General features: G+C 47.1%; 1 protein-coding gene across 1 annotated transcript in view; it reads right to left on the bottom strand.

Moving 5' to 3' along the window:
• rxfp2l (relaxin family peptide receptor 2, like) overlaps positions 1 to 23,688 on the bottom strand; it is a 158,946-nt gene that overhangs the window by 12,272 nt on the left and 122,986 nt on the right. The window contains exons 14-17 of the mRNA XM_072505814.1: positions 18,924 to 18,995; positions 7,004 to 7,233; positions 4,290 to 4,700; positions 1,099 to 1,314 (exon numbers count right to left, since the gene is read on the bottom strand). Coding sequence (XP_072361915.1) covers positions 1,099 to 1,314; positions 4,290 to 4,700; positions 7,004 to 7,233; positions 18,924 to 18,995 — 929 coding nt within the window. The remainder of the gene's footprint in view (positions 1 to 1,098; positions 1,315 to 4,289; positions 4,701 to 7,003; positions 7,234 to 18,923; positions 18,996 to 23,688) is intronic.

Genomic DNA, 23,688 nt, shown 5'->3' with positions numbered 1-23,688 from the left:
TTTTTTGTTATTGTTATTGTTATATCAATCCCTCAACCACGGGGATCTCACCAGCCGAACTGCTCATGGGTCGTCGGTTGAGAACCCGATTAGATCTTGTATTCCCAAATTTGGTAGGGAGGGTGGAGACATGTCAGGCCTCCCAGAAGAGTCAGCAGTCTGAACAGAGAGAGGACAGGTTGTTTCGGGTCGATGACTCGGTTTTGGTCCTGACTCAAGAACAAAAAGTAGGCCTCTAATTTTCAAGTCTCTCTTTCTATTTCTTTCTGCACCAGTGAATGTGCATTGTATTTTCTCCAAAGCCTCAATATCCTTCCTATAATAAGGATCCCAAAATTTGTAACAAGTCCATTTGTTCCACACACGTGTTCCACCCACATCCTTATTTTCAGATTATAAGCCATGTAAACAGTTTCCACAGACTCAAAGGTAAACTAATGAAAACAATAGAATATCAATCAGATTTTACACTTATACGATTCATTCTGGATCCATTACATTTCTTGCCATAAAATGACAATGATAACAGAAATTTTGGAACTACCAATTCCTTGCAATTTGCATTAATCCCATCCGTACTTAAAAGTTGTTCCATGGCACCGGGGAAAACCTTCTACTCTTTGAAATAGTGCCGCGGGATCTTTTACAGCTGCCTGAGAGGGTAGACAGGGCATCCATTTAATGCCTTATCTGAAAGACAACACCATCAACAGTGTGGTACTCCCTCAGTACTGAACTGGAGCACCATGGCTTGTGATCTTGTGCTCAAGTTTCTGAAGTTGACTTGAACCCACAACCTTCCAACTCAAGGGGCAAGAGTGCAACCACTGAGCCATGTCTTATTGCAATCACAGGACTGCAGTCAGATTCATGGGCCGGAATTATCAGACCATTGAGATTCTCTGTTCTCGTCACCAGCATATCCCTGCCCGTGGGTTTTCTGGTGGGGTGGCTTCCATGGGAAATCCCATTGACAAGCGGCGATAGTAGAGAACCCTGCCACAAGCGAACATCTCACCGCCGAGAAACACACGGCTGGTGGACTGGAGAATCCAGCCCATGGTAATCACACAAACTTGCCAAGTCTTGATTTCTTACCTGGTATTTCTACCTCAAGCAGAGACAGTAATTTCATCAGAAATATGGGGATCCAACATAGGGCGTCGGTGAACACTATGAAGAAAAAGCGTTTCGCTATGGCTACCTCCCGAGAGAAAAGGCTCCTCTCTGCTGACTGGGCCCCTGTTTTATGGATTGAATAAAACATGCTGGTGTAGGAGAAGACGATGATGATGAAAGCAAGTAAGTTCAAACCTACAAGAAAAGAAAATGGCACCATTATTCGTCAAACAATTTGAGGATGAGAACGAGACCCTAAGTATCATGGAACAAATATTCCTTCCTCTATGAAATCCATGTGATCACATGCTGTATATAGAGGTTTGACAATGGGTAGCACGGTGGCATAGTGATTAGGACTGCTGTCTCACAGTGCCAGGGACTCGGGTTCAATTCCATCCTTGGGTGACTGTGTGGAGTTTGCGCATTCTCCCCGTGTCTGTATGGGTTTCCTCCAGGTGTTCTGGTTTCCTCTCACAGTTCAAAGATGTTAGGTGGATTGGCCATGTTAAATTGCCCCTTAGTGTCAAAAGATGTACAGGTTAGGTAAGGTTACGGGGATAGGCGGAGGGTGTGGGCCTAGGTAGGGTGCTCTTTCAGAGGGTCGATGCACTCTCAAGTTCCCGAATGGCCTTCTTCTGCATAGTAGGGATTCTATGAATGGACCTTGCACACAGGCACAAGTAACACAGCCCATCCTCCAGGAAAGAACAATGACCATTGAAAACACCAACCAATTGTAGCTCAGCTGAACTATTTGGACTGAAAAGGATCTTGAAAAGTGTTAGAATTTTCTGTTTTATGAGATGTTGAAACCGAAGGTAAGAAATTAACTTGAAGATCATGTCTGATCACATTGTCTTTAGTATTACAAAATCAAAATATGTTGGATATCTGAAATAAAAGCAGGAATGTTGGGAAAGACTCAGCAGATCAGGAAGTTGCTATGGACAGAGTAACTGTTTCAGGTCGATGTCATTGATGCTGATACATTTACTGTTTCTCTCTCCACAGATGCTCAGATACTGAATATTTCCAGGACTTTCTTTATATATCTGCTGTATTAATTTGTTGCTCCAACTGTCATTATTAAATACGGTATAGCCTTTGAGTTGTGGACAACCCACAGTGGCAGGCACCGTTTTTGTATCGCAAACACATCATTTAATTCTGATAAGCACTTTCCATACAACACAGTAACGTATTTCTGTCATTCCTAGAGTATATTTTGCTTCTTTGGATAAGTTCAAACATTTACTTGATCTGAAAATATGTTTTACACAGTCTTTTTGATTTAAAAAAATCTTTTCACTATGTGCAATTATTAGTAAATCTCCAGAGACAATTAGTGGAAGTATCATCAGATAATCTGTTTAATCCCATATAGTATAGGACCCATTGTCACACTCATTCTGATAAGTGAAATTGTATTTTAATCTGAGTATTGTTTGGATTTTATTGATTTTTATGGACTTGAATTGCATATTTGTTCAAATTAGGATGGAAACAGTAGGTCAGTAGCCCTGATTACTACGACGAACTCAGTTAACAGTCTGTACTTCCCACTGCTTATAGTGTGAATGTTGGTGTTAATGTAAATTCACAGCTGTACATATGGTCGGCAAAACTAAAAAGGTAAGTAACCAACTTTTTTAAATGGGTATCTTCACTGAGAAAGTTGGCTCGTTTTCCCAGAATCTCATCATGAAGATAACTGCATTTTAACGAGACACAAGCTCATTGAAATAGTTTGAAAATTGGACTTTTCCTGAAATCAGCAGCGCTTTTTAAATTTGGAAGTACAAGGAACTGCCTGTATTCGCCAGCACATTTGACACTTTGTAAGCGGCACCTTTGTTATTTGCAAATGATCAGTGCCATTTGTTCAAAATAAGCAGCTGCCTGTGATAAGTGTGGCTGGTGAAAATGGTGAGGACAATAGCTGATTTTATCTCACACCTTTGTAAAGCCCAAGGATGATCGCAGGAAAGATGTTCCAGGTTACAGATGGTAGAAGGTAGGTGTAGAAACTCAATGTAGGATTAATCAGGCGTCTATGGAAAAATGGGCAGTGTCGTGCGCAACAAGGGTCACATGTATTGTGAGAACTGGGGGTGGTGGGGTGGGGGGGGTGCTTTCACGCTATATGAGTACGGGCAGGAACAGTCATGGGCAGCAGGAAGGGGTACTGCAGACCAAAGGGCTGGAAGAGAGATGCCAGGGCATGGTAGTGCGCAGAGGAGACCTGGGGTCTGGAAGAAATGGGAGATGGATGCTGTGACTTGAAAAAATTGTGATGTGGAGATGCTGCCGTAGGACTGGGGTGAGCACAGTAAGAAGTCTTACAACACCAGGTTAAAATCCACCAGGTTAGTTTCAAATCACTAGCTTTCGGAGCACTGCTCCTTCCTCAGGTGAATGAACAGGTATGTTCCAGAAACATATATATAGACAGAGTCAAAGATGCAAGACGATACTTTGAATACGAGCATTTGCAGATAATTAAGTCTTTACAGATCCAGAGAGAGGGGTAATCCCAGGTTAAAGAGGTGTGAATTGTCTCAAGCCAGGACAGTTGTCTATATATATGTTTCTGGAACATATCTCTTGAGAGGGAGGGAGGTTTCTGGCTGTAGGAATACAGGGTGGGATGCAGTGGAGTACTGTGGATAAAAGCATTATAATAGGTGAAAGACATGGCTGTTCATTGTGCGAATGGAAGTAGGAAGAGAGGATGAGTACATGTACTCTAAGGAAGAAAGTTTAGTTAAAGTTGAACGAAGTTGAGGAAATTATTAAAGGTATTTCTTGAGCAATAAGTTGGGGAACAATAATTGTGTTAAATAATACATGTTTCTTCAGGTCACTGTTTGGAAATATTTTTATGACATCTCATTCCCTGACATGACCAATTGCTCACCTTTCTGCCATTAGCCAGATTGTGATTGGGTGTTGAGGATTGGGGTTCCGTTACAACAGTGAGGCAGGCTGAGAGTGCCTTGTAAGACAACTTTTTAAAGAAACTTTGACCAGCAGCAACAAAGGAAATATATTATTTAATATCAATACTGTTGGGTATTTATTTTGAATAACACATTTTCTTATCAATGGGGAAAGATTTCCTTCCTGCACTCCCATTTTAAGACGACTGGAAACAAAACTCCTATTACCCAGAAATATTCCTGTGGAATATCCTCTTGCGCCAAGACTTTCAAACTGTTCAGAATAAAGAGGGAAGCACACTCCATTCTTTCCATAATAATTGCCAAACATGGTACTATTCCACAACGGTATCACAGCGATGATGAATCCAGCGATCCAGATGGATACCAATGTTGATAAAGTTTGTCTCTTGCCTGGCCTGTAATGAGTGAATGGGAAGACGATGCACATGTATTTCTCCAATGTCATATATGTCAGTAGCATGACGGAGACCTCAGTGGAGAGCATGGCCAGTGCACCAATCAGCTGACATTTCATGCTCTCCATCCACTGTTGGGCATTCTTGTTGTACTCTCCAAGATACTTCATGTCGAAGGCACCAATGAAGAAGAGATAAACTCCCATCAGGCAATCAGCACCTATGAAAGAAGCACACTGGTAAATTAAGAAACAAAGTCTTATATTTATATTGCATTTGTACAATTTCTTAGCTATCTTTGAAATATTGTTGCAATACATGAAATGTGACAGATAATAATGCATAGCATACTCCCACAAATAAATAACCAGATCATCTGTTTTGATTCCAGAATAAATTTTGATAAGACATTGGGAGACTCTGGGTGTGATATAACCAAAAAGAAAAATCAAGTCCGTTCTTGGCGGGACTACCGGTGCTGTTTTCGGCAATTGTAGCGCTGGGAATGACCCCGCTATCTAATGGCACTCTTTTGCTATTTTGGTCCCTGATGGGGAACCCCGGACCCCCCCCCCCCCCCCCCACCCCTCCGTGAGGCCCCACGCCGTTATTTCTTGTGGATTTAGTTTTCCTTGCTTTTGATGTGTCAAGAGCTGTCAATCATAGCTTGATGTTTATAAACATTGAAATTACCTTCACAGCAGGGTACTTGAGATCAATTCAAGGGATGGGAAATGAAATTAAACAATCCAGACAACTGGCTGTCTGGAAGCTGTCAATCACAGCTTAGTACAAGTAATTTCTCATTGATGTGAATGGGAGCCTCGCAGATCAAAGATCTGAGGGGATTCAAACCCAAGAGATGTAGTTTTTGCTTTCTAGGAATTTACACCTGCTGCATTCTCTGCCTGAGGCAGCAGTTGTAGGGGACAGGTGAGTTTTCAAGTAGTGATTTTTTTCCCTGTCTCTGTTAGGATTGCTCTCTAGCTTCCGGTTAGGAGTCTGTATAGGGAGGGGGTCTCTATTATGGGGGGGGGAATATGGTGAGGGCTCTGCTCTGGGGGTCTCTAACTGGGGGAGTCTGGTGGGGTGGGCAGGATTTGTATTGTGGGAGAGGAGTGACCCTCTCATGGACTTTGGGGGAATCTACCTTAAAGACTGATCCCCGTGACCCATCGCGACGTCCACTGCTCCAGGGCCATGCTGACAAATACCTACACCAATCCATGCCCAGACCAGAGGACCGGAGAATCCGGAGGTGTGGAGAATCCGATGTTCAGCGCATTAATAGGATGAAAATAGGTCAATTTGACCTATTTGCATCATCCCGCTGGCGTGGGACATGAACCTCGATGGCGCTGCCAGGGAGGCTGGAGCATTGTAAACGGGGTGTCGATTCTGTTTGTTTTGACAATGCTGGTTCTCCACCCAATCATGGGTTTCTCTGCTGACGATGGTCAATGGAGATACCAGCCTCATATTTACCATTTGTTTATGTCTTTGGAATTCTCCCTTAGACAGTATCAGCCCCAGTTTCTTGCCTACATCATTTCAATACAGAGCTTGCCATTACTTACTGAACCATGGGATATTGAAAAATATTAAACTATAGGAAACCTGTGACTTCTGCATTAGCATCTTTAATATGCACTCCCTCAATTGGCAGCACACAATGGTAGCAGTGTGTACCACCAACAAGGTGTACTGCTGCAACTCACCAAGGCTTTGTTGACAGCACTTTTCAAATATGTATTACGGCTGAAATTTTCCAGCCGTTCCCACCAGCAGGATCCTCTGATCCTGCCAATGGCAACCCCCCGTTGCAGGTTCCCCGGTGGCAGAGGGCACAAACAATGGGAAAGCCCATTGACAGTGGCAGGACTGGAAGATCCTGCCCATAACTTTTACCACCTAGAAGGATAAGGACAGCAGGAGTATGGAAACACCACCAACTGCATGTTCCCCTGAAAGTCACACACCACTCTGACTTGCAACTGTATCATTGTCACTGGGTCCAAGTCTTGGAGACCCCTCCCTAAGAGAACTGTGGAAAATCTTCAACACACTGGTTGCAGTGATTCAAGAAAGTGGCTCACCATTACCTTATCTTTTTTTAAATAAATTTAGAATACCCAATTCATTTTTTTCCAATTAAGGGGCAATTTAGCGTGGCCAATCCACCTATCCTGCACATCTTTTGGGTTGTGGGGGCGAAACTCACGCAAACATGGGGAGAATGTGCAAACTCCACACGGTCAGTGACCCAGAGCCGGGATCGAACCTGGGACCTCGGCGCCGTGAGGCCGCAGTGCTAACCATTACTTTATCAATGGCAGTTAGGGATGGGCAATAAGTAGCCTTGCCATTAATGTCCACATCCATAAAGGAATTTTTTTTTAAATCGGTACTGTTCTACCCAATAACTACAAGGTTCCATTTGTGAAATACCTATTTGCTCCCAGTTATTTCTTATGACAACCTATTGTGCAGTTAACAAATAAAATGTCTCCAGGTACCACTTACAGCAAAGCGATTTGATAGACAGAGTATGTAGCCTGTTTTCTGTTGTGATGCATGACCTCATGCAGATAACAAAGAGATTTCCAAAGCAGATGATGAAAGCCACCACCCACACAAAGACGCGCAGAATGATGTTGGCCAACAGGTTTTCGAAAGATGAGATTCCGTCTGTATTTGGCTTGCAGCTCCGGACATGGGGAGAATACCTGCAGTATTCAAACTTCTTAAAGTATCTGCCAAAGTTCAAAAAAATTAATGAGAATTTTAACAATCAAATGCCTGAGTTTCCACTGCATGCTATTCAAAATGTTCCCTAACCTTCACCAATGCATGAGAAAATGTTTTCTAAGATCTCAGCCCAGAAATAATACATTCCTTCATTTACAATTGGTAAACCTAATGCAGCCAGGCTAGACTTCTGTTGAAAATGTTGTCTTCCTGAATGTCAGAAGGGGACAAGGTCAGAATCAGCCAACTGAGATGCCACCACAGTGAAATAGCTTGCTGAGGCTTATGTTCCTGCTTGTACAAGAATGGCCAGTTGGGTGGGAAACCATAAGACATAGGAACAAATTAGGCCACCTGGCCCATCGAGTCTGCTCTGCCATTCAATCATGGCTGATATGTTTCTCATCCCCATTCTCCTGTCTTCCCTCACAATCCCCTTATTAATCAAGAACCTATCTATCTCTGTCTTAAAGACACTCAGTGATTTGGGCCGGGATTCTCCCCTACCCGGTGGGGCGGGGGGTCCCGGCAGGATGGAGTGGCATGAACCACTCCGGCGTCGGGCCACCCCATAGGTGCGGATTTCTCCGCACCTTTAGGGGCCAAGCACTCGCCGTGAGGGGCTAGGCCCGCGCCGGAGTGGTTTCCGCTCCACCGGCTGGCGTGGAAGGCCTTTGGCGCCACGCCAGCCAGGGCCGAAAGGACTTCGCCGGCCGGCGGAGGTCCGCGCAAGCGCGGGAGCATCAGCAGCTGCTGACGTCATCCCCGCGCATGCGCAGGAGGGGGGTGTCTCTTACGCGTCGGCCATGGTGAAGGCTGTGGCCGAGGTGGAGCGAAAAGAGTGCCCCCACGGCACAGGCCCGCACGCGGATCGGTGTGCCCCGATCGCGGGCCAGGCCACCGTGGGGGCACCCCCCAGTGCCAGATCACCCCGCGCCCCCCCCAGGACCCCGGAACCCGCCCGTGCCGCCTAGTCCCGCTGGTAAGAGAGGTGGTTTGATTCTCGCCGGCTGGGCAGGCATTCCAGCAGCGGGACTTCGGCCCATTGTGGGCCAGAGAATCGCCGGGGGGAGGACCGGCGCAGCGCGATTCCCGCCCCCGCTGAATATCCGATGCCAGAGAATTCGGCAACCAGCGGGGGCGGGATTCACGCCAGCTCCCGGCGATTCTCCGACCCGGCCGGGCGGGGGGGGGGTCGGAGAATCCCGCCCCAGGCCTCCACAGCCTTCTGCGGAAATGGGTTCCACAGATTCACCACCCTCTAGCTGAAGAAATTCCTCCTCATCTGTTTTACAGGATCATCACTTCTGTCTGAGGCTGTGCCCAATTAGTGGAACATCCTCTCCACATTCACTCTATCTCGTCCTCTCAGTATTCTGTAAGTTTCCATAAGATCTCATTCTTCCAAACTCCATCAAGTACAGACCCAGAGTCCTCAACCGCTCCTCATATGATATGTCCTTCGTTCCGGGGAGCATTCTTGTGAATCTCTTCTGGACCCTCTTCAAGGCCAGCACATCCTTCCTTAGATACAGCTGAAGTCAGGCAAACCGGCCTAAAATTTCCTATCTTCCGCCTCCCTCCCTTCTTAAACAGTGGTTTTACATTAGCCATTTTCCAAACCTCTGGGACCGTCTCTGCCTCCAGTGATTCCTGAAAGATCACCATCAATGCCTCCACAATCTCCTAAGCTATCTCCTTCAGAACCCTGGGGTGTAGTCCATCCTGTCCAGGTAATTTATCCATCTACAGATCTTTCAGTTTCTCCAGAACCTTCTCCTTTGTGATGGCCAGTACACTCATCTCTGCCCCCTGCCTCTCTTGAAGTTCTGGTGTCTTCCACTGTGAAGACTGATATATAAAGAGGGAACTTGCACTGGGGTAAACTCCATGGAAAAAGGATGAGAGAAGCTGTTAGATAGCTAGAGGCCAGATAGCATTACAGGTAATGTTAATGATAACAGTGATGTTATGCTATGAATGTTGTCTTTATTTCAGGGGGGGGAGGAAGTATAAAAGTAGGGTAGATGCTGAGGATATTTCTCTTGGGGGAATCTAGAACTAGAGTGCACAGTTTAAAAATAAGGGGTCTCGCATTTAATATGGAGATAAAGAATTTGTTCTCTCAAAAGGTCATTAGACTTTGGATTTATTTTCCAGTGAGCAATGGAAGCTGGGTCATTGAATATATTCAAGACAGAGGTAGACAAGAGGCTGGAATTCTCCAGCCATTAGGAGAATTTTCTGGCTGACAGCTTGAATGGGAAATCCCATTGACAAGCGGTGGGAGTAGAGAATCCCGTCGCCAGCAAACGGCGCGCCGCTGAAAAACACGCGGCTGGAGGATTGGAGAATCCCGCCCAGAGTTTCTGATCTACAAGAGAGTTAAAGGTTATGGGGGTCAGGTAGGGGGACTTAAGGTCACAATCAGATCAGCCATGATCTTACCGAATGGTGGAGCAGGTCTGATGGGTTGAATGGCCTACATTTTCTCCTATTTCCTATGACCTTGTGATTTTATGTATCTTGCAAATAGAACCCTGGGAGTCTTTCAATTGGCACAACACAAGCCTGTACATTTTTAAAAATTTGTTCATGCGATGTGCGCATTGCAGGCTAGGCCAGCATTTATTGCCTATCCCTGATTGCCCTTGAGGGGGCAATTAAGAGTCAACCACATCGCTGTAGGTCTGCAGTCACATGTAGGCCAGACCAGCTAAGGACGACAGATTTCCTTCCTTGAAGGACATCAGTGAACCAGATGTTTTTTTACGACAATTAACAATGGTTTATTGGTCATCATTAGACTTTTTAATTCCAGATATTTTATTGAATTCAAATTCCACCAGCTGCAGTGGTGGGATTTGAACCTGGGTCCCCAGAGCACTACTCTGGGTCTCTGGATTACTAGTCCAGTGACAATACCACTATGCCACCATCTCCACAATTCATCAAACCTTTATATATATATAATTTATTGATTAATTCCAAAGTTTTGTAAGATTTTGAAAGGGATGTAGATCAGTTAAGTGAGTGGGAAAATAATTAACAGACTCTGAAGAAGAGTCATAGAGATGCGAAACGTTAACTCTGTTTTCCCTCTCCACAGATGCTGCCAGACCTGCTGGGTTTTTCAAGCATTTTCAGTTCTTGTTTTATAAGATTTGTTCCTGTAAAAATTTCTTTCATTTAGAAATTTATTCACTTCATAAATTATACTTTATCGGAGTAGGGCATTTGTCCCTTTTTGTCTGCTCTGCTATTTGAAAAGATCATGTCGAGAAAGCAGCAGCGGTTACTTCATAGAAAACCAAAATCACATCACAAGGCTTTAAACCCCTTTGGATAATTTGATCTGCAAGGCTTCCATTTACTTCAAAGTTTTTAGTAGGCTGTAATTGACAGCTTCCAGTCAGCCAGATGTTTGGATATTTTATTTTGATTTTCCTTCATGTTTGATTTGAATGCTTCTCAAGTAGCCTACTTTGAACCTATCCACAATGCTTATAAGCATCTAGGAGTTAAGTGCTTCCACTTCTACTTCTTCTCGGCAGAAAGCACTTAACTGCTTTTCATGTGGCCAGGAGTTGTCAATCATAGCTTTATGGTCCCACTGCTGTCAATGGGATTCCCATTGAAGCCACCCCACATCACCAGGAAACCCATGACAGGGTATGTGCTGCCAGCAGCACCAGAGAATCCTGCCGGTGTGAACGACCGGAGAATTACGGCCTTAAATATTTTTGGGGAAAATTCTGACTTCATCCCAGGAATCAGTTGAATTTTTTCTGCACTGCTTCCAAAGTGTCCAGGACTCCATATGTGCTCTCACCAACACCCTGTACAACTGTAGCAAAAACCTCCCTACTTTTAATCTTGATTCCCCTTTCAATAAACACAAATATTTATTTGCCTTCCTAATCACTTGTTGTACCTGGATGCTAACATTTAGTGATCCATATACCAGGACACTCAGAGCACTCTGTCCTGCATTATTCTACAATCTCTCTCCATTTAAACAATATGCTGCTTTCCTATTCTTCCTGCCAACGTCGTCAAGTTCACATTTTTCCACATGATATTCCATCTGCCAATTTTTTGCCCACTCATTTAACATATCTGCATCCCTTTGCAGATTTTGACCTCTTCATAATTTGAAGAATGTGGGTTTTTTCTGTTCTGCATGGCTTGATTCTGGAGAAGGAAGAGCTTCCGGGGAGCATATTCGCAGTTTTATAATTAACTTGGATCACATTAAAGTTATGCATAAAATATGGTAATGGCAGTACATAAAACAACACAGGATCAGTTGGAATGTTTTAATTTTAGAATCAAAGGTAGGGCTAGTTTGAACAGCAAAAACATACCGTTCAAACACTGGCTATAATAATGTGTACACTTGCACAGGCCAAGTGCCGCAAACTGATAGACTGAGTTGATTTATAGATTGGGCTAATGTTTAACAGGTTAGATTATGTTTTTGTATCAGCAGTGTGTTCATCAGAATAATCCAATATGTTCCAAAGGCAAATAACATTACTCAGCCTTCTTAGTAAGTGTACAGATGACTATGTGAGGGAGAAATTCGATGAAGCAGTTAGTACAATTATATTATATCAGACCATCTATAACTGTTCACTAGGTGGGAAGCTGTACCTAAATATCTCACTCCCACTGAGGACAACCAAAGGCTCCAATCGATTTATAGATCTCTTTGAGGAAATGATTGGTTAATTCTAATCAATGTACCTTTGTAAAAGAAATAGACTGAATACTGAGAAACATCAGTCCTTGTACTTGTATATCCTGGAAGGAGGTGTCTGAGGATTAATGGTTGGTAATGAGATAACCCCAAGATAAATGTGTGAGACATTGATGAGTGTTTAAGGATCTCACTTGATAATGTATATTTATAATGTATATAATTTGGGTGGCAGTGAGTGAGTTAGAAGACAGTGGTCTGGGTTCTCCATCCAGCAACACCGGAATCGCAAAAAAAGCGATCGTGCGGAGAATCGCACGTCAGCTGTAAATCGAGGTCAGCGCCAAGCACCCAATGGAACGCCATGCTCCAGTGCTGCGATAGCAGTGTGAATGCGTCACAAACCGTCCAACGGCGTGGGTATGCAAATTGTACAGTAATGGCCATTAGCATGTCATTAACGGGCCTGACCTGGTAGTCTCAGCCCTCCCACGATACTCCGCCTCTTCCAGGCGGAAGTGACGACGGCACAGTTCAATTGTGGTATTTAAAATCAGGAAACAGGCGCCGTGGCTGATGAGGGTGAGACAAGATGTAAACCAAGTTTCCAAGGGTGCAATTGTGGCCTGCCAGTTGTGCCGCTGTATGGGGAGGGGGGGAGTGCATCAGCCAGGGCCAGGGGGAGTAGTGTGGGGTGATCAGGAGATGGGACCGTGTGGTTGGGGTGTCTCTCCTTGAATGTGGTGGCCAGGCATGTCTGCCATTGCTCGGCCTGCAAGGCAGTCAGCTAGCTGTGCACCGCACTGACTTCCCACTATGTCCCATAGATAGACAGAGCATCACTGGACGTATGGGTATCCCACTCCGCCCTCTCCCCCCCCCACCGAGTCCACCCCCCCTAGGAGCCCACAGACCCCAGCCGACACATCAACGGGATGGGCGTGATTCAGCGCAGCGTGGCCCACCAGGTGTTGGCACACCACAGTACACCCATCCGAGGCGCTGCCCCACTGCAGGGGATACAAGGGAGCTGCGGAGCGTGCCCCAACCAGCGGAAGCATGTACCGTGGCTGTTGACAGCCACCCTGACACTCTGCTCCTCGCAAGGCAGACGTCTCACCCGTGACACCATCACTAGCTCGTCCACACCTCAGGACCATCAGCTGTCACCAAACCCTGCCTGCCCACTGTGCCCCTACCCCATTCATCCTGTCCCCGGACTAGTAGGCACAACCGGTGCACCACACAAAGGGCCCACAGCACACCACAGTTACGGCCCCAACAGGTGTCCACTCCCCTGGCCGAGCCCCACCTGTTGGTCCTGCCCACACGCATGCCACCAATTATGGTGCGGTCGGAGACCACAGCAGCAACCCACTCCCCCACGACCTGGGCACCAGCTTGCTGGTGAGGTATCACATGGCCCACCGAAGGAGGACCCCCACAGTAGTAGCACCAGCCAATGGTACCCCTACCGGCAAGGACGGGTGGTGGGGTTAGATGCCCACTGGTGCCAGGAATAAGGTGCAGAGGGCAAATTGTCAGGGGGAACGGCCGAGGGATGGGATTGGGAGGGAGTGGGGGAATGGGGACATTCGGAGGCAGGGGCTGCAGTGCAGACCAGGGCCACCGTGCAGCACGTTAGACCTGGTTGGGCACGGGAGTACTCACCATGCTAACATGCTCTTTACCCCCTGCAGACAATGGATTTTGGTGTTGAACCAGGAGTGCTTGGCATCTGCCTAGGTGCTGCAGCCCTAGCGAACACAATGAGACTGCATGAGCAGGAGCTGTTGGGGGAGGACCATGCAGAACTGGAGCCTGCCCTAGAGGAGCAGGGGCCAGCCAGTCAGGATGGAGAACTTTGCTGCCCAACAAGCCGAAGAGGAGATGGGAAGAAGGCATCACATCAGGCCTCATGTATACTGGCAGCGCCTGCCATTTGAAGACCTGCTGGACCGAGCGTGTTGCCGAAGACTCTGGCTGACCAGGCAGATCTGCCACATCACGGCACATCTGGAGCCGCAGGGATATGGGAGAGGACACCTGCTCCCGGTGGCCGTCAAGGTGATGGTCACCCTGAACCTTTTTCCCACGGAGTCTTTCCAGGTGCTGAGTGGGGACGTGTCTGGCAGACCTCCATGCACCGGTGCATCCAGGCGTTAACGGAGGCCCTGTATGCCCGGGCGGCACAATACATCCACCTGAATATGGAACCCACCATGTTGCCCAGGCAGCAGTATTCACCGCCTTTACTGAGATGCCCCAGGCCTTGGGGTGATAGACGGCCACATGTCCCCTCCGAGCACCGCCGCATTAGGGGGTGCCCTTCACAAACCGAAAGGGATTCCACTCTCTCAATGTGCAGTTGGTGTGTGACAACCATATCATGCTCTCTTCTCTTCTCTTGGGCAGTCCCTCAGCTTTGAGGATGATTTGCTTCCACTCCGGGGAGGTGGGTACTGCAGTGGCTGAATAATCCGATCCTGGATCCGTAGACTCTGCACAGGTTTGGCAGGTGGTGCTTGATGAGGCGGGTGGGTGGGACGCTCTGGATTCAGCGCTCTCCTTCCACTGTTTAAGCATGGCCACCACGTGTTCCATCCTATGACGCTCGAGGTGACTGGCACCTTCGCGGATGCTTTTCTCCAGTTTGTGCTTTCTAAGTCAACCAATTCCCATGTGTCAATGCGGATCTGCATTTATTTACGAGGGCTTTCAAAGTGTCCAAGTAGTACATAGAACATGCAGCGCAGAAGGAGGCCATTCGGCCCATCGAGTCTGCACTGACCCACTTAAGCCCTCACTTCCACCCTATCCACCCAATAACCCCTCTTAAACCTTTTGGTCATTAAGGGCAATTTTATCATGGCCAATCCATCTAACCTGCACGCCTTTGGACTGTGAGAGGAAACCAGAGCACCCGGAGGAAACCCACGCAAACACGGGGAGAACCTGCAGACTCCACACAGACAGTGACCCAAGCGGGAATCGAACCTGGGACCCTGGCGCTGTGAGGCCATAGTGCTATCCATTTGTGCTACCGTGCTGCCCTAGTATTTCCTCTGCGCCCCTAGTGATCAATTGCCATTGTGGAGCTCTGAGTAGAGCAGTAGTTTTGGGAGTCTTATGTCAGGCATGCGGGCATTGTGGTCTGTCCATTGCAGCTGGTCGAGCATGACCAGTGCCTCGATACTGGGGATATTGGCCTCGGAGAGGTCATGTTGGTAAGCCAATCCTGCCAGTGGATTTGCAGGATTTTGCGGAGGCAGCATTGATGATATCTCTCCAAGGATTTGAGGTGTTTGCTGTCGATTGTCCATGATTCTGATGCATGCAGGAGGGCGGGGACCATGGCTGCTCTGTAGACAATGAGCTTGATGCTGAGTTTGAGACCTCGGTCTTCGAATACTCCGCTCCTCAGGCATCTGAAGACTGTCCTGGCGCATTGGTATCGATGTTGTATTTTGTCGTCAATGATTGTTTACACTGAGGGGAGGGTCCCAAGGTATGGGAAGTGATCCACATTGTCCAAGAGCTCACCATGGATCTTGATGATTGGGGGGTAGTTTTGTGTGGCAGGAGCCAGTTGGTAGAGAACCTTAGTTTCCCGGATGTTTAGTCTGAGGCTCATTCTCTCATATACCTCGGTGAATTCGTCAACAATAGTTTGTAGCTGGGCCTCTGAATGTGCACACAAACTGGCGTCGTTGGCATACTGCAGCTCAAAGACAGAGGTTGAGTGGTCTTGGTAGGCCTGGAGGTGCCGGAGGTTGAACAGTTTTCCACTTGTCCGGTAGGTTAGCTCCACTCCAGCGGGGAGTTTCAGGGCGATGGAGTGGAGTGTTGCTGCAAGGGAAATGGAGAAGAGTGTTGGTGCAATGATGCAGCCCTGTTTGACTCCAGGTTGCATATGTATTTGGGCTGTGGTGGTTCCATTGGTATTGATCAAGGCTTGCATGTCATCGTGGAGCAGGCGGAGAATGGTGATGAATATCTGCGGGCAGCGAAATTTGAGGAGGATGCTCCAAAATCCTTCATGATTGACAGATTTCAAGGCCTTTGTGAGATCGAAGAAGGCCATGTACAGAATATGATGCTGCTCCCAGCACTTTTCCTGGATTTGTCCCACGCTGAAGATCATGTACATTGAGCCTCACGATGGGCGAAAGTTGCACTGAGAATCAGGGAGGAACTCTTCAGTCACTGGGAGGAGGCGGTTGAGGAGTATTCTCGCGTGACCGTTCCGTGGCGGAGAGTAGGGAAATCCCTCTGTAATTTCCACTGTTGGATCTGTCGCCTTTCTTCAAGGTGGTCACAATTAAGGCATTTCTGAGATCATTCGGCATGCTCTCTTCCTTCCAGACAAGGATGAAGAGATTGTGGATTCTTGGCAAGAGTGCATCTCCACTGTATTTTAGTACTTCTGCGGGGATTGCATCTGAACCAGAGGCCTTGTGTTCTTGAGCTGTAGGATGGCCTTTTAAAAAAAATTTTTTAGAGTACCCAATTATTTTTTTTTCCAATTCATGGCCAATTTAGTGTGGCCAATCCACCTAACCTGCACATCTTTGGGTTGTGGGGGTGAAACCTATGCAGACACAGGGAGAATGTGCAAAATCCACACGGACAGTGACCCAGGGATGGGATTCGAACCCGGGTTCTCAGCTTTGCAGTCCCAGTGCTAACCACTGTGCCACATGCCGCCTTGGATGGCCTTTTTGACCACACGGCGAGCTGTGGATGTGCTGAGATGGTGGCAGGTAGCATGTTGAGGGATGGTACCGAAGACGCTTGTGTCGAAGGGTGTGTCTTGGTTAAGGAGGTCCTCAAAGTGCTCTCTCCAAGGGGTGGTGACTGCCTCTCTGTCTTTGATGAGCACCTATCTGTTTTTGGCTCTCAGTAGGGTGGGGCCCTGGGTACTCGAACAGATGGTTTTGATTGTTCTGAAGACGCCAGCGGTGGTTGTCAGCGAATTGCTGAATCTCCTGCGCTCTTTCCACCCACCATCTGTTCTTTAGGTTGTGAGTTCTTTCTTGCACCTCGGCCTTCAGTTGCCTATTGACTTGTTTCTTCTCACTTGAGCTTCAGTGGAGATGCCAGTTCATAAGTTCATAAGGTATAGGAGCAGAATTAGCCATTTGGCCCATCAAGTCTGCTCAGCCTTTCGATCATAACTGATCTCACCCTGTCCTTAACTCCACATCTTGCCCGTTCTCCATAACTCTTCAACCCATTACCAATTAAAAATCTGTCTAACTCCTCTTTAAATTTATTCACTGTCCCAGCATCCACTGCACTCTGGGGTAGCGAATTCCACAGGTTTGATTTGATTTGATTTATTTATGTCACATGTACCAAAGTACAGTGAAAAGTATTTTTCATAAAATTGTCACTAAATAAATTCAATAAGGAATTCAGGAGAACATTCTTTATTGAAGACTGATTAGAATGCAGGACATGTTGGGCATGATCAAACCAAATGGGAACTATGTCCCATAGTGAATGCGTTTAGTCACATGCTCCCGGTGCTTGCAGCGCTGAGAGACATGCTATCTAACGTGGCTCCTCAGTGCAGGGAGAAATCTGGACACCATTTCTAAATGGCATCCCAATACCTCGAGCCCCAAGCCCCAACTCACTGTATGGGGTGCCCCGTGCCAACCACACTCATGCAGGGCACCCCCCACTCCCGATCATCACCTCGCGCAAAATTCCACTTGGCACCTTGACAGTTCCAGCCTGGAACCCTGGCAGTGCCCCTGCCAGCTGGTAGTACCACCTGGGCACATTGGCACTGCCAGCATGCCAGACTGGCAGTGACATGGTGCCCATGTGGCAGCCATGCCCCTAGGTGCCCCAATGAGTGCCATTCCACCTTGTCCCCATTTGTGAAAACCATACTGAATAACGCTCACCCGAGGTCTCCAAGGCAAAAGGTTAGATCCCAACACCTTTGTTACCTCGGGGAACTGCATATTAGAGTGAGACTAGCTGAATTGTTCTAAATGCAGATTTGCCAAAAGATGATCCCTCCCACAATAGATTGGCCCTCGCGAAGTGTGACAAGCTGGATAGATCCCGGAAGCGGGTTCTCCCGACAATTACTAGCTATGTTGCAGCACGGTGTGCTGCTTTTTGGGTACAGCGTGGTCGGTAGATCGCGGCCAGTGTCACCTGGAGTGATTAAGACAAGTAATATAGATATTTGAGGGGAGTGGGGGATCTTGTGGCACACTGGGTAGCGCCCTTGTCTCTGAACCAAAAGCTCTGAGCTCAAGTCCCACTTCAGGACTTGATGGCCATGATAAGTATGTTCACAACGTGGCCAAATAGGTTGATTTTAGCCTGTAAATTCTTCCAATATGCCTATGGCAGATGGTCAGAGAGGGGGAGTCTCTTGGTCAGCCATGTTTGCTGTGGATAGGTTCCCCTCAAGCTATTGCCTCTGGTGACAGGCTAGTGCCCAGGAAATAACAGCTATAGAAACAGATCTCAGCATACGTTTCATCTGCCTCATGTGTGTCTAGGAACAGAACAAAAAAAAATTAAGGGAAAGCTTGATAAGTAGATAAGGGAGAAAGGAATTGGATATAATGATGGGATTAGATGAAGTAGGTTGAAGTATAAACTCCAGTATAGACCAATAAGGCTGAATAACCTGTTTTTGTGCTGAAAGTTTATGTACTTCTATGTATGGAATTATTGAGTTTTACAGCAGAGAAAGACGCTCTTCAGCCCATCATGTCAAAATAATACCCTAGATTAAATTAAGAATCATATGGCAGTTCCAGAAAATTTTGGATCTCTATTTTATAAAGCAGGCTAACTGTGAAGTTGTTTAAATAGTGCCATTACTGCTTAATAAATAGGTCATCTCGTAAAACAGATATTGTTAAACTCTTAATGACTGATGGCATTCATTGCCAGAACAAGTGCGGTTTGTTTGTTTTAACGCTCCAGGAAAACCTCTACTAGAAAGATTCAACGTACATGTGTGAGAGATTGCCAAGATTCTTAAATATTCGGTTCTGCATGTTGAAAATGTTGATCCCATCCAAGTCTCTGAAAAATAAAGAAGCCAGGAACTATTAATGTAGAGTCTGACATGCATCTCAAAAAGCCAAGTGCTAAGCTAATTTTATGTATTGTGACCAGTTTTGGGCACAATTTGTTTAGGAAGGCGGTCAAGGTCATGGAAAGGAAATCGAAGCGATTCAAGAGGATACTATAAATAAAAGGTTTCACTTATGAGGAGGAACTAAAGAATTTGAACAAAGAAAATAATGAGAAGGTTCAATGGAGGCATTTAAAATTATGAGATTTATGAGGAAGATAACAAAAAACATGCACGTTGGCTGGTCAGTCAGTAACTAGAGGGCATACATTTACTACATTTCCCAAAGGAATGTCAAATATGGATTTTTTTTTAACTTAAAGGCTGTTCGGACATGAAATGCTCTACCAGAAAGTGTGGTGAAAGTAAAATTGCTTTTGAAAGAGAAATGGATAAAATCTGAAAAACAAAACAATTAAAAAGGTATGGGGAAAGGGCTTGTTCAGAGACCAAGTTCAGGTGTAATGGTTCTAATATTCTATTTGATGGTTTGTGAGGGAAAAGAAGGTTAATAGCCTCATAATGCGCTTGTGTACTTTGTAATAGTCATCTTGTGAACTTCGTGAAAAGGTAGTCAACTCATTAACCAGTTTATGTTTTATTGTGTTGAACTTCATTTAATTTTTTGAGGAGGTAATTGAAGTAGTAGATATGGGAGTTTCTCTAGATGTTACCTTCATGAGATTCAAGAAGGCATTGAATATATTTCACACCAGAGATTATTAATAGAAATGAGAAAACTTGGAGTTGGAGGTAACGTATTGACATGGGGAGGGAATAGTGTAGGAGATAGGAGACAGACATAGGGATATGGTATGTACTCAAATTGACAGAATTGTACATGTGTTAGTGGAGTCCCCCAGATGGCTGTATTGTGGTCTTAGCTTTTCACTATATTTATAAATGATTAAAACAAAGGAATGCAGAGCACAATCTGCTGATGACATTAAGGCAGGTGGCTTACTAAAAAGTGTAAATCTGAGTATAAAATTGCAAAGGGACATTGATTGATTAAGTGAGTAAACAAAACTACGACAGATGAAGTTTAATGTGGAGAAGTGTTAGATTATCCATTTTTGACTCAAGAAATATAGATCAGAGTATTTTCCCCATAGTGAAAAGAGAATTAAAGGTACTGAAAGGTAGTGGACAGGTACAAGAAAACAGTTAAAAGACTAATGCAGTGTTTGTCTTTATCTCAACGGGTCTGGAATGCAAAGGAATAGAAGTTGTGAAACTGGTGAGTTCTGGGCCCCACAACTCAAGAAGGATATGTTGTTCTTGGAAGGAATGTAAAATTACAAAAATTATACTGGGTGAAAAGGGGTAAATTATGAGAACAATTAGCTCAGACAGGGTTTCTAGTTCCTTCGATATAGAACATTGTGGGAACTTCCAGTGGCGGTAGCTCCCACTCAATGTGGAATTTTTTTGGTCCTTTCCCAATCCGAAGGGTGGAATTCTGGATGGAAAGAGATGCAGGAGTGCCAGGAGAAAGTGTAACTCCTCTGTGTGGTTGGTGGATGGATCCACAAACTAGAAATGGGTTGAGAAAAAGGGAGCTAATGGAGCAGGAGAGTCTTTGTGCGCCACAGGTCAAGATGGCGGAGAGCAAAGGGCCTGTTCTGCCCACCCAGTGGTCTATGGAGCAGCTGGTAGACTTCTTAAATGAGAAGTTCAGCCAGTAGAGGAGGAAAGCTTTGGAGGACCTGGCCAGGGTGGCGGAGCTGCTCAAAGCAGGGATTGACCGAATGGAGCAAAGGCTAGATCCCCAGGGCCAGGCGATCCAGATATTGGAGGAGACGGTGGGGGAGAACGAGGAGCAGCTCGCCTCATTGGTGGCTGAGGTGGAGGTGATGCAGGAGACCCAAAAGAGACTGAAGGAAAAGGTCGAGAATCTGGAGAACCGCTCCAGGCGGCACAATTTTTGGATCGTGGGGTTGCCCGAAGCCATCAAAGGAGCGAAGGCTGGCACGTATGTGCCTAAAATGCTGGAAAAGCTGATGGGGGAGGAGGCCTTTAACCAGCCTCTGGATGTCGACTGAGTGTACAGGTGCTGATGAGAAGGCCACAGGCAGGCAAGTCGCCGAGGGTGATGGTGATGCGGTTGCACCGCTTCTTGGACAAAGAGAAGATTCTTCGATGGGCGAGACAGACGAGGAAGTGCACCTGGGAAGGGAACGAACTGTGGGTGTACCAAGAGCTGGGTGCAGACCTGGCGAAGAGGAGGGCTGCGTTTTATCGGGTCAAGGGGTGAAGTTTGAAGTGCTATACCCGGTCCGCCTCTGGGTGACTTTCCAGAATCGAGAATACTATTTTGAACGCCAGAGGAAGCGATGGAGGTTTTGAGAGGCAATGGACTGGCACAAGAAGGAGGACATTGAACTTTTGAGGAGGTGTTTTATCTTTGGTTGTTTTTGGAGAGCTTTTTCTCCTTTGAAATGTTTTGTTGGATTTGGTGGCAGGGTGCTGGGCACATCAAGGGTCAGTGTACCTTTGTCTGTTTTCCTGTTTCTTTGTTTCTTGGGGGGTTGCGGACCGGGTTGGGGGGGGGGAGGAGGGGAATCGGGGGCATGGGGGTATGGAGGCCTTGGGCATGGGCTGCCATGCTAGGTGTGTGGGGGCAAGTAAATGGGAGTTCAGTGGGGGACAGTCAGGTGGTTGGTGCAGGGGAGGGGGATGGGTGGGTGTGTTTTGGAGGGACAGGGGAGGTGATGCTGACAAAGGTGTGGTTGGTGTGGTGCAGTTGGAAAGGGAGTGATGACATTAGACATCCAAGGGTGGGCCTGGAGGTTCACGTGACACGCGCCAGGGGCTGGCCCAAAAAGGGATATGGTTGATCAGCAGGGGAGGGGGGCAAGGAGCCATCCAACCAGGCTGGTCACGTGGAACGTAAGGGAGCTGAATGGTCCGGTCAAACGGTCATGTTGTTCACGCACCTGAGATGTCTGAAGGCGGACCTGGCTTTTCTACAAGAGACACATTTAAAGATAGGGGATCAGGAAAGGTTGAGGAAAGGATGGGTAGGGCAGGTGTTCCATTCGGGACTGGATATGAATACGAGGGCGGTGGTGTTGCTGGTGAATAAGCGGGTGGCGTTCGAGGTGGTGAATATTGTGGCAGATTTGGGGAGGGGGAAGTTTCGTGATGGTTAGTGGGAAGCTGGAGGGGATGCCGGCAGTCCTGGTTATTTTTTATGCCCCAAATTGGGATGATGTGGACTTTATGAGGTGGGTGCTGGGGAAGATTCCTGACCTGGACTCGCACCGGTTGATCATTGGGGGGGGGGGATTTTCACACGGTCATTGAGCCAAGTTTGGAGCGGTCGAGCCCAAGGTCGGGGTAGGTGTCGGCGGTGGCAAAGGAGCTGAGTGGTTTATGGAGCATATGGGGGTTTGACAGATGGCGGTTTGGGAGGCCTAGGGCGAATTAGTTTTCGTATTTTTGCCATGTGCACCGGGTGTACTCCCTGATGACTCTTTTGTGGTGGACAAGGCATTGTTGGCGGGGGTGGTCGACTCGGAGTATTCCGCATTTGTGGTCTCAGACCATACGCTGCACTGGGTGGATTTGCGAATGGACCGAGGCGGGGGGAGGGGCAGCGCTCGCAATGGAGGCCAGATGTGGGGCTGGTGGCAGATGAGGAGGTGTGCGAGTGGTTGAGGGCTGTCATTCGGGAGTACATGGAGCTGAACGACACAGGAGAGGTCATGGCGGCCACACTAGGAGGCACGCAAGGCGGTGGTTCGGGGGGGGGGGGGGGGTTATTTTGACTCGGGCACATAGGGAAAATGTGGAACGGGCAGAGATGGCAAGGCTGGTGGAAGAGATTTTGAGGGTGGACAGGACGTATTCGGAGGCCCTGGAGTGGGGTTGTTGAGGGAGAAGCAGCGGCTCCAGATGGAGTTTGGGCTGGTGTCCACGGGAAAGATGATGGGGCAGTTGTGTAGGGCCAGCGGGGCAATATACGAGTATGGGGAGAAGGCGAGTAGGATGCTGGCCCACCAGCTTAGGAGGCGGCAAGGGAGACTGGTAGAGTGAAGGACAGGGCGGAAAGGATGGTACTGGACCCGGTGGGGGTAAATGGGGCGTTTGAGGAATTTTACAGGAGGTTGTATGAGTTGGAGCCACGGCCAAGGGGGAGGGAATGCAGCAGTTCCTGGATGGATTGGAGTTTCCAGGGTGGACGAGGAGTTGGTGCAAGGTTTGGGGGCCACTATTGGGTTGAGGGAGGTGATGGAGAGTATGGGGGTGATGCAGGCAGGGAAGGCCCTGGGCCCAGATGACTTCCCGGTGGAGCTTTATAAAACGTTTGGGGGAGACCTGTGGCCGTTGCTGGTGAGTTCATGTGGAGTTTGCCCATTCTCTCGTGTCTGCATGGGTTTTCTCTGGGTGCTCTGGTTTCTTCCCACAGTTCAAAAATGTGCAGGTCTGATGGATTGGCCATGATAAATTGTCCCTTAGTGTACAACGGTTAAGAGGGTTATGGGGGATAGAACGGGGGAGTGGGCCTAGGTAGGATGCTCTTTCGGAGGGTCGTTGCAAACCCGATGGGCCAAATGGCCTTCTTCTGCACTGTAGGAATTCTATGATTCAGTGGTCAGTTCAGGACAGTATCAGAGATGTATAAAGATAAAGATG

The sequence above is a fragment of the Scyliorhinus torazame genome, chromosome 5, assembly GCF_047496885.1.
Source record: "Scyliorhinus torazame isolate Kashiwa2021f chromosome 5, sScyTor2.1, whole genome shotgun sequence".
Classification (NCBI taxonomy): domain Eukaryota; kingdom Metazoa; phylum Chordata; class Chondrichthyes; order Carcharhiniformes; family Scyliorhinidae; genus Scyliorhinus; species Scyliorhinus torazame.
The sequence above is the reverse complement of the archived record's forward strand: the minus strand, read 5'-3'. Positions and strand labels throughout refer to the sequence as shown.